General features: G+C 44.2%; 2 protein-coding genes across 2 annotated transcripts; one reads left to right on the top strand and one right to left on the bottom strand.

Annotated features, from left to right (window-relative positions):
* Positions 1-73: 73 nt before the first annotated feature.
* Positions 74-7,772, top strand: gtpbp4 (GTP binding protein 4). Its single transcript, XM_076981459.1, has 16 exons — positions 74-230; positions 790-960; positions 1,095-1,198; positions 1,334-1,470; positions 1,631-1,731; positions 1,928-2,020; positions 3,074-3,265; positions 3,511-3,576; positions 3,720-3,809; positions 4,363-4,473; positions 5,447-5,576; positions 5,792-5,892; positions 6,037-6,234; positions 6,435-6,500; positions 6,681-6,824; positions 7,267-7,772. Exons 1-16 carry the CDS (start codon positions 183-185, stop codon positions 7,417-7,419), a joined length of 1,905 nt encoding a protein of 634 aa, XP_076837574.1. The 5' UTR covers positions 74-182; the 3' UTR covers positions 7,420-7,772.
* A 371-nt stretch (positions 7,773-8,143) lies between these two features.
* On the bottom strand, positions 8,144-10,820 carry LOC143482882 (uncharacterized). Its single transcript, XM_076981460.1, has 3 exons — positions 10,327-10,820; positions 10,177-10,243; positions 8,144-10,077 (listed from the first exon to the last, which is right to left on the bottom strand). Exons 1-3 carry the CDS (start codon positions 10,642-10,644, stop codon positions 9,251-9,253), a joined length of 1,212 nt encoding a protein of 403 aa, XP_076837575.1. The 5' UTR covers positions 10,645-10,820; the 3' UTR covers positions 8,144-9,250.

The following is a 10,820-nucleotide window of genomic DNA, read 5'->3' as shown; positions in this document are numbered from 1 at the left end:
TGCTCCACAAAGCACTCTGGTATGAAAACGGGACATTAGCTGTTCTCGGCGTGACCGACAGGGGGCGGTGTGAGCGCAGAGCGACGCTGTTTAGCAGGGCGATACGCTCTTGACATCTCGGCTCGGTCACGGCAGCAGGGCCCATTCTGCGCGGACGGGAGGATCTCACGTGTGCTGCCAACATGGCCCTCTACAACTTTAAAAAGATTATGGTGGTCCCCACCGCCAAGGTACGTGTCCTGCTTTGAGAAATCTGAATGTGTTGTGTACTTCAACATGCCGTGTGTGTACATTTGTTGATGTGGTTATGATCACGAGAAAGTGTCCAGTATAGACACGTGTGATAACGGCGCTAGCTCGCTAATCCCAGCACCACCATCTCCAGTTTGCGTGTGCCAGACTAAACTTAGTATTTAAGTACTTTATTAAAGTCGTTTTAATAAGCATACGAATAAATTTAAGTGTCTTAATTTCTCCTGATCGTGTTAAAAGCTACGGGAAATTAGCCGGCTGAAGTCCTTAGCTAGCTAACTACTGTATTACATGTGGTACATATTAGTGGGAGAACAATCCATGGTTGTGCGGCCCTGTAACATCTAGTTCAGGTGTGGGAGGAACAGATGTTGCCAGCTGCTTCACCTGACTCCAAGCACGTATTCTATGTGTCTTATTAGTGGGATGACACCGTTGGAGTGTATTTTGTGCTGTTAAAGAGATGGTTGAGTGTCTACACAGGGATGCAGATTGAGATGGAGCCCTCTCATGACATTGTCACGTTTCTCCCTGCAGGAGTTCATAGACCTGACGCTGTCCAAAACGCAGCGCAAGACCCCTACCGTGATCCACAAGCATTATCAGATCCATCGTATCCGCCACTTCTACATGCGCAAAGTCAAGTTCACACAACAGAATTACCACGATCGCCTCACGCAGATCCTCACCGACTTCCCCAAGCTGGATGTGAGTTGCACAGTTAAGCTGGTTGTGTTTGTGGTCCCAGTTAGACATTTGATGAGGTGTTAACTTTTTTTTCACCTCCTTTCACCCATTTTCTCTTTGTCCTCTGTCCCTATCCTGCTGTCTTTCTCTCTCAGGATATTCACCCGTTCTATGCTGATCTGATGAACGTGTTGTATGATAAGGATCATTACAAACTGGCCCTGGGTCAGATTAACATTGCCAAGAACCTGATTGATAAGTAAGATCATGAGTTCATGATTATTAGCCAGAGCTTTCTAATTATCATGTTTATTTTTTGCTGAAACTTAGTCTTCTGTAACCGAATGGTGACTAGCTATGTAAATAAAGTGTGTGTGTGTGTGTGTGTGTGTAGTGTTGCTAAAGACTATGTGCGTCTGATGAAATACGGGGACTCGCTGTATCGCTGTAAACAGCTGAAACGTGCAGCACTAGGACGTATGTGCACCATCTTGAAGAGACAGAAGCAGAGCTTGGAGTATCTGGAGCAAGGTGCACGCACACCCACGAACACACACCAACTCTCACACACACACTTGCGCACACACACCCACGAACACACACTCGCGCACACACCCACCCACTCCGCTCTTCACCTGCATAACTGGCACCAGTAATCATAAATAAACCATTTTTATTTTGTTTGCTTCAGTTCGTCAGCATCTGTCTCGCTTACCCACAATTGACCCAAACACCAGAACGTTGCTGCTCTGTGGGTACCCCAACGTTGGCAAGTCCAGCTTCATCAACAAGGTGCGAGTCTGTTGTGAGAGAGATGTTTGTTACCCATATGGGCATAATGGTATAACCGTTTTTGATTTGTGGAAATGTATGAAAGAGATGTTCTGATGTTGAAGTTTGTGCTTCTGACTGTTCTGTAGGTAAGAAATGCTGACACCTTTTTGTAACCTGTGTTTGTGTACGTGTGTGTTTGTGCACGTGTCACCAGGTCACCCGTGCAGATGTGGAGGTGCAGCCGTACGCCTTCACCACTAAATCTCTGTTTGTGGGTCACATGGACTACAAGTACCTTCGCTGGCAGGTGAGTCTAAAACCCTCCAGAGGTTACTTGGTTACTTGTATACAAGCTCTTGTTTTTGGGGCAGTCATGGCCTGGCGGTTAGGGAACTGGTCTTGTGACCGGAGGGTCGTGGGTTCAATCCCCAGACAGGCCATGACTGAGGTGCCCTTGAGCAAGGCACCTAACCCCAACTACTCCCCGGGCGCCGGGCTAGGGCTGCCCACCGCTCTGGGTACGTGTGATCCACAGCCCCCTAGTAATCACTAGTGTGTGTGTGTGTGACAAAAATATGGAACATTTTTTCAGGGGTGCAAAATTCAGTCTTGTATACAGATGAGGCAAATCTGTTAATTTAAAAAAGGAGACAGAGAGAAAAGTTGCTTATTTGCTCTGTTTTGTGTGATATCTGCGGATTCATTTGATGGCTTCTTTTCTTGGTAGCACGGACATGCTAGGCTAAGACACATACTGTCGAATTGTCTACTGAAAGATGTCTATGTTGAAACATTGGAAGGTGGATACTCATTGCTTAGTTTTCCAGGAGAATTTCCAGTATTTTTCCCTTGGGAATGAAATTACAAACTCATTTACGTAATTTGACTCCAAGTGGATTTGCAAAAGAGTTCATTTTTGGAGGCACTTCGAAACCAATTTTGTAAGCATGCTACAAACTGCATATTGGGCAGCTGTGAACAAACATGAGCCAAAAGCAAATATTAATTGCACCAGCATCAAAGCAGCAAAGGCAGCTGAGCGAGAGAGACCTCAGTAGCACAGAGCAACGAAAAGCCCAGTCACTAATATAAAAACACTTTAAAAAGGTTGTCACACATTTGTGATGGGGCTTTTTTATGTGAGATTTTAACCAGAGTGGCACCCAACCCCAGATGAGTTTGCCATGGCTGGTGTATAACATTTGTACAGTCTCTGTGTCCCGTAAGCTTTATCATCATGTCAGATCTCCTGAAAACTAGAATGAGGTTTAATTGTTTAAGCAGAAACTATATTATGTCTCTTAAGGAAATAGTTCATGAATGCTGTAATATAATATTCTTGAATTGTGATTGTGTGTAGGTGGTGGACACCCCGGGTATTCTGGACCACCCTCTGGAGGAGCGCAACACCATCGAGATGCAGGCCATCACGGCTCTGGCCCACCTGCGGGCGGCTGTCCTGTACGTGATGGACGTCTCTGAACAGTGCGGACACACACTGACGCAGCAGCTTGAACTCTTCAACAACATCAGACCCCTGTTTGCTAACAAGGTGCATAAATGTGCTCTCACGCACACAGAACCACTCCAGCAGTTCACCAGAAAGTGCTGCCCCCCTGAGTCATTAGTGGAACTAAAAAAATTTAGTTTTAGAAATTCTAAATTAGCTCTTGATTCTCACTTAGATTTTCAATAATAGAATTGAATTATATATTTTGAATGTTTTTACATGATATTGTAAAATACTTTGAGCTTCAATGCAGAAGTGTTGTATAAATATGATTTATGTTCCTGCAGCCTCTGATCGTTGTGGCCAATAAATGTGATGTGAAGAGGATTATCGAACTGCCAGCAGAGAGCCAGGTGAGTTTAATTTTGTTGTCTCCTTTGTGATGATCTTGTGGAATATATCTGCTAGAGGTCTAGAGAGGTCTATTTGTTTATTTTAAGCATTTAAAATGTGCTTGGAATATATTATTTACTTAAAAAAAAATCTTTGTGTGTAGAAAATCTTTGAAGATCTCTCAGCTGAAGGGATCCCAGTAATCGAGACCAGCACTCTGACAGAAGACGGAGTGATGCAAGTCAAAACAGAGGTGAGACCACTGTGTGTTCAACCATGAGAATTAGGACCATAGTAAAAGTCTTCTGAACATCTACCAGTTCCATTTCTTCACGACTAGCACAGCTATTATTGGACATGGGTGTCAGTATTTGTTTACCAACTTGATCAAAAAGGCTAAAATGGAGAATGGAAATCATAAAAAAAAAATTTGAAAAAAATAAAGCTGTTTAACCTTCTGCATGAAGGAAACCTATACACACACACGCGTGTCAGCTTTTCAGAGCGGGATACCTTGGATTTCATAATTGCAAATCTGCTGCATACTTAATTATGCACAGAGCACGTTGAATTTAAAAGGCTTATTTTTGCCTACATGAGTACACACTCCATGCTCTCCTCATTACTGTTCTGGGCAAAGCCCGCCATGGCCGCATAGCCTAGTAATCATTATTTTCAGAGAACAAACATGCATAGCATACGTAAGGTTTTGTTTTATTATTTCTTTATTTTGGGTAACATGGGTTAAAATGGTTTGATTGTGATAATTCCCGTGGGTCTCAAAGGTGCTACGTTGTGTTTTGAAGGCATGTGACAGGCTGCTGGCCCACCGCGTGGACTCAAAGATGAAGGGGAAGAAGGTTCATGATGTCTTGAACAGACTCCATCTTGCCATGCCAGCCAAGAGAGACCAGAAGGTGCGCGCACGCACACACACACACACACACACACGGCCTGAACTCGCTCTAGAGCCTGAACGTGTGCACACACACACACTCACACACACACACACACACACGGCCTGAACTCGCTCTAGAGCCTGAACGGGTGCACACACACTCACACACACACAGAGCCTGAACGCTCTAGAGCCTGAACATACACACACACACACACACACAGCCTGAACTCACTCTAGAGCCTGAACGTACACACACACACACACACACGGCCTGAACTCGCTCTAGAGCCTGAACGTGTGCCCACACACACACAGCCTGAACTCGCTCTAGAGCCTGAACGTGCACACACACACACACGGCCTGAACTCGCTCTAGAGCCTGAACGTGTGCCCACACACACTCACGCGCACACACACAGCCTGAACGCTCTAGAGCCTGAACATACACACACACACACACACACACACGGCCTGAACTCGCTCTAGTGCCTGAATGTACACACACACAGTCTGAACTCGCTCTAGAGCCTGAACGTGTGCACACACACACACACACTCACACACACACACAGCCTGAACGCTCTAGAGCCTGAACATACACACACACGGCCTGAACTCGCTCTAGAGCCTGAACGTGTGTGCACACACACACACACACACGGCTTGAACGCGCTCTAGAGCCTGAACGTGTGTGCACACACACACACACGGCTTGAACGCGCTCTAAAGCCAGAACATGCGCACACACACGACCTGAACTCGCTCTAGTGCCTGAACGTGCACACACACACACGGCCTGAACGGGCAGGAATGAGTGAACTGCACTGATGACATTTATAGAATGTGATAAATCTGTTTGGCACATTTCATCTGATCAGCATCAGTGCTGTTAAATAACCCAAACTATGCATTAAAGGTTCAAATCCGAGGTAGTGACTGAAATCTAAGAAATGAATGAAAAGGTGAAATGTTCCATTACACTTGTTTAGGAAAGACCTCCCTTCATCCCAGAGGGGGCAGTACTGCGCAGGAAGAAGATGGAGGTGGATGCCCCGAAACAAAAGCTGGAGAGAGACCTGGAGATAGAGCTCGGGGACGATTACACACTCGACCTACAGAGTAATTATAACCCTGACCATAGTGATTATATACACACGCAAGCTGACTGTGTACAGGATCTAGAAGGACATTTAGACCTGGATACAATTAAGCTTCAAAATAATTACTGAGAATTCACCCCTAATCATAAATACACAGAACTGTAACATTACACTAACTGTATAATACTTAAAATTATATCTGGTTTTACTGCATCTCTATGTGTTTATGTATAGAATACTGGGACTTGATGAATGCTGATGAGAAGCACGATAAGATTCCTGAGATCTGGGAAGGACACAACATTTCTGACTACATCGACCCTGAAATCATGAAGGTGAACACAGAAAAGTGAAACACAAATTCAACCATAGCTGAATTGCAGGGTGAAACGGAATGTTGGTATGACCTGTGGAACATAACCCACAGTCTTCCAAACCCTCACGTAAAAGTGTTTGACATCAGTGTTTTTCCCTCACAGCGATTGGCTGATCTAGAACAGGAGGAGGAGCTCCGTGACCGAGCGGGCGAGTATGACTCTGATGAAGAAAGTGAGGATGAGGAGATGCAGGAGATTCGAAAACTAGCCAGTCAGATTCGAGAGAAGAAAAAACTGAAGATTTTGGCTTCAAAAGAGAAAGATGTGCAGGGACCCAGAATGCCCCGCACTGCCAAGAAGGTCCGTCTTCTCTCTTTCTCTCTCTCTCTCTCTAGCTAGGTTTATGTCAGAGTAAGAACTGTGTTCTTCTTTTTTTTAATCACTCATTGAATATTTAATTGGATTGGATCATTGATTAAGCTCAGATAAATAAAAACTTTGAAAATAAGGTCATGTTGTTGTCTGTGTCCTGACTGTGATTTATTCCTGTCACTGTGCAGGTGCAGAGAACAGCCTTGGAGAAGGAGATGGGAGAACTTGGTTTGGAGATGGTCAACAAAGATAATGTGAGAACACTTACTGTCTGTTTTCTACGCATGAACTTAAGTGTTTTGTTAAGTTCTGTTTGCTTATTTGTGTTGGCATTGTCCTCACTTTGCTAATTAGGGCGTGTTTGTGTTGATTGAAAGTTGATGTTAATTGTAGTGCCCTACGTCTCTTTAATCCTCGACCTTTACTATCTGTAGAGCCACTATGCCCACCAAGCTCAGAGGTCACGCTCGCTGGTCAGGAAGAGGAAGAGAGAAGCGTCCGCCCCACCAACCTCACGCACACGCAGTCAGAGTGCCTCAAAACCGCCACGTGACCAGTCAGGAGTCAGAGACGCCAAGGTACTGCCCATACTTTGTATCTCAAAACATAAATATTTCAACAAAATTGTGATACTTCAGAGTAATTTGTGCCCATTTCCTTAAAGCCTCAGTGTGGTGGGTTTATGGAGCTAAACTGTTTTCATTGGATAGTGGATGGAACAGTTACAGTTTATTCCCTCAATTTCTCACCCAAAAGACAAAAAATGTTACTTCTTGAAAGATTATTTGCTGCTAATATAAAGTTTAAAATGAAGTACATTGTAGACATGCTGTAAACATGTTGGAATTCAAATGTGTTCCTGGATAAACAGTGGTGGAAATTTTTTATTGTTTGTTTTGATGACCTCTGCCTGCCTAGGTTTGTTAAATCCCTCTCAACTGCATTCTTGCACCGGCTGGTACACAAATTTGATGTTTGTGACCCGACATCACATTTTCTGTCTTGACACCTCTTCCCCAGATGATGAAGAAGGTGAAGACGATGATGAAGAATTCTCAGAGAGGAATGAACAAGGACAGCCGGAAGGGAGAGTCAGACAGACACATATTCAACCTTAAACCCAAACACCTGCTTTCAGGAAAAAGAAAGTCGGGAAGCACCAGTCGCCGATGAAAACACACACGTGGTTCTTTATAAAGTCATGAATATCCTGATCCTTTACATACAATTTACTTGTAGCCCCTCAGGAGGACGTTTCAGGAATGCCTATGTATAATGTGTTTGGTGATTTAAATATAAAATGTATTTAAATGCACCTCACCAAAGCTGGATTGGGGAGGGATGAATAACACACACCCCCAGCTTTAGAATTTAAGTGAAAATGAAAGGGTAAGTTTCTGATGTGTGCAGGGCAAGACGTGTATCTTCAGTGATGACTGCCTTGTTCTGTAGTTCGAGTTCAATCAACTGAATGTTTTGGACAACTCGAGCCTGTTCAGATGGGAATAAATAACCAATTAACAGTTCTGATCGAGAGCGGATTGGTTTAGATTTGCGTATAAAATTGTTGTCTGCAGTTTTTCACCATTACACACACACAGGATGTGGTCCCTTTTGATACTGTTCAAGGAAGTTGAATACAACCCGATTTTGTTGTGCGTATTAATACATTTCCTTAATTAGGACCAGGTTGAGGATAAAGGTACTGAATTCTGTTGTAATCATCCATGTTTGACTAGTCTTGAGGAAAATTTGGTATAAAAGGGGCAAGCTAAATGTTTCAAAATATTAAAGAATGTTAGTCCAGCTCTTGGAAGAACAGACTCAAACACAAATATCTCTTACAAATAAAGCACCTTTATTCTAAATTGTTCTAACAATAATCTGCTAAAACTTCTATTACTCTGGGTCACATATTTAGTTACAAGGAGACACATTAGGTCTTGAAGCAAGAACAAACTAATGTTCGGAAGGCTTATTCTGGACTGGTACAGGGTACGCTGTATATTGGCTTCTTTGAACTGAATTTCACATCAGCTGAAGACTAATACACTATAAGTCAGTTTTCCAAAAAATACACAGCTGAAGAGCATCTTGTCTATGTCGTATTAAAGGCCTGGTAAACCGGTTTAATTAGAGGCAGTAAGATACTGAAGTATTTAGCCACATAAACCTCCCTGAATGTCCATCAACAACCATCATAGCCCATCATGGTCCAGTTCATAGTTTAAACCACATACAGGTTTTACATGGTTATGTAAGACCTACATGCAAACATTTGATACTGGATATGAAAGATTTGAAGTGTTGGTGAGTTTACTTTTCCACCCATACCCCTCTTATGAGTAAAATAATAAATAAATTGTTCAACATAAGAAGGGATTTATTGAAATATATATTACTTCATACAAGTTTTCGCTTTGGTCACATTATTCTGACTTGTGGTCAAAAAAGACGCATATTTTCACAAAAGAAAACATCACCAGTAGCCTTAAAAATCAGCCAGTATCTGGGAATATTTAAAATTCTGTAGTCTGGACAGCACTGCAATGGAAATTGGACACAATTTCAGATACAGGTTCAGAACCCTCTAGTAAGTCACAATCGCAGGGACGGGATGAAGCTGTATTCTTGTCCTCTTCCTTATGTAGCGCATGCCACCGAACCAGCTCGTTTGGATCAGATCTACAGTGAAAATGTCCAGACGGTACCATGGAATGCAAGAGGTCTAGTTTCATCTGTAGCTCATTTTCTGAACACTATACTCTCCAGAAGCATCAATAATTGATTGAATTCAATGCTCAATTTCATTTTGATTTAAATCTTTTTGGAGTGTTGCATATTTTTAGAAATTAGTGTGATGAAATTGGGTGTTGAACACTGCATCCGTTAGTGTATTTGCTTTCATTCCATGTTTAAGCAGTGTATCTACAGATATGCACATGTGTTTATATGCATTTGTGTTTGTTTCTGTGGTGTCTGGGTCCTCTTGTGTTTGTGTGCATTACTCAGGATGGTGTTTCTTGGTGTGTATGCGCAAGTACTGTTTCCCAGCAAATCGTTTTCCACAGTGCGAGCACTCATACGGTCTCTCCCCAGTGTGAACCGTCTGGTGGGCCGTCAGGTGACCAGACTGGGTGAAGCGCTTACCACACTGCTCGCAGCGATACGGACGCTCGCCGGTATGTATGCGCGTGTGTGTGTCTAAGCTCTGGGCCGTGGTGAAGCTCTTCCCGCAAATCGAACAGATAAAATGCCTCTTGCCCACTCCACCCCCTCGCACAGTGCCCCGCCCCCCAAACAGACTTAGCCCTGCCACATTACCCATGGCAACTAAATGCTGAGCAGCGTAGAGAGGAGGATTGTGGTTGAGTGTGTCTGTAGTGATTCCAGTGGAGGGGACATGGGGGTGAGCAAGTGTGTCACGCATGGAATGTGTGTTCCAGTCCAACGTAAGGTCCAATTCAGCATCACACACTGCAGACTCCCTCTTTACACACACTTTATCTGGAAACGCAGGGCCATGACATGTTCTTTCAGTGTGTGTGTCGGACTGAGTTTGCGCGTCAGTGTGTGTGTTGAAGGAACACAGGGGTTCGTCCGAGGCCGTGAGGTCTACACTGGAATGCTGGGACTCCTCGGTATGCGAGTGTGTTTCTGTGAATGGGTGTGCGTGAGGGGCCGGGGAATGTGCGTCTGCTAGCGTGTGCACGGTAGTGTCGTCGTTTGTGGAGTGTGTCTCTGACGGGCCGTCCTGTGTCGAGAGCTCAATCACTTCCACATCAGGTGAATTGTGTGTCGCCATGGCAATTGCCCCACTGTTGTCATCATCTGTGGAGGAAATGCATGCATTAGAAAACATCAGACCTGATGCATGCATCAGACCCCTCATTACTGTAATCAGGTTAAAGATCAAAGTTGACTTGTTACCTTGTGGTTCCTGACCTTCTTCTTTGACCTGCACTGTGACTGGTCCACGCTCTTCTAAATCGCATGACTGTACAGCCATTAATTAAATGATCAACAGGCATAATGACAATCATTAAAGTTGGTGTGACATTATTATTATTGATTTCTCACCTCAGCCAGGATGCGACGGCTCGAGGACTCTCGGCTCCCACAGGGTTTCCTGCCCGCCGTTGTCTCACACACTGCTCCGTCACATCGGCTATCACGGGACGTCGTGGTCTCGTCGCTGTATCCTCGGGCTGCTACAATAGACTCTATGAGCTGAAGTTTCCGCCGGAGTTCCTCGTTTTCCTTCTGATGCCGTGAAATCTCAATGTGTAGAATTGCGTAACCATCATCCACAAGCTCGCAGATTTCGGCCACTGCCGCCCGAGTCAGGGTCTCCATGATAGTGGCGAGCTGGGTGTGAAACGCCCGGTAATTCGCCATCCTCTCCCCTTAGCATCCAGTGTTTTACCACGGTATCTCGTGTTTAGGTCACAGCTGGTGGAGGGATGGGAGGAACCGCCAATGCAGTATTACCTGATAAGCAACACTTTGATATTTTACGGTGCTCAACCGTTCTAAACGATGCAAAATTGTTAAGGGCAGGCGATTTAATGTTA

Source organism: Brachyhypopomus gauderio, chromosome 19 (genome assembly GCF_052324685.1).
Source record: "Brachyhypopomus gauderio isolate BG-103 chromosome 19, BGAUD_0.2, whole genome shotgun sequence".
NCBI classification, from domain to species: domain Eukaryota; kingdom Metazoa; phylum Chordata; class Actinopteri; order Gymnotiformes; family Hypopomidae; genus Brachyhypopomus; species Brachyhypopomus gauderio.
This window is presented reverse-complemented; position numbering and strand designations above follow the sequence as displayed.

Bases quoted from the DNA above. Each gene is read 5' to 3' on its own strand.
- gtpbp4 (XM_076981459.1), top strand. From the start codon at position 183: ATGGCCCTCTACAACTTTAAAAAGATTATGGTGGTCCCCACCGCCAAG. The intron at 6,235-6,434 runs GTCCGTCTTCTC...GTCACTGTGCAG, and splicing joins TGCCCCGCACTGCCAAGAAG to GTGCAGAGAACAGCCTTGGA. The intron at 6,825-7,266 runs GTACTGCCCATA...CCTCTTCCCCAG, and splicing joins CAGGAGTCAGAGACGCCAAG to ATGATGAAGAAGGTGAAGAC.
- LOC143482882 (XM_076981460.1), bottom strand. From the start codon at position 10,644: ATGGCGAATTACCGGGCGTTTCACACCCAGCTCGCCACTATCATGGAG. The intron at 10,244-10,326 runs GTGAGAAATCAA...ATGGCTGTACAG, and splicing joins GCCGTCGCATCCTGGCTGAG to TCATGCGATTTAGAAGAGCG. The intron at 10,078-10,176 runs GTAACAAGTCAA...TTTCCTCCACAG, and splicing joins AGAAGGTCAGGAACCACAAG to ATGATGACAACAGTGGGGCA.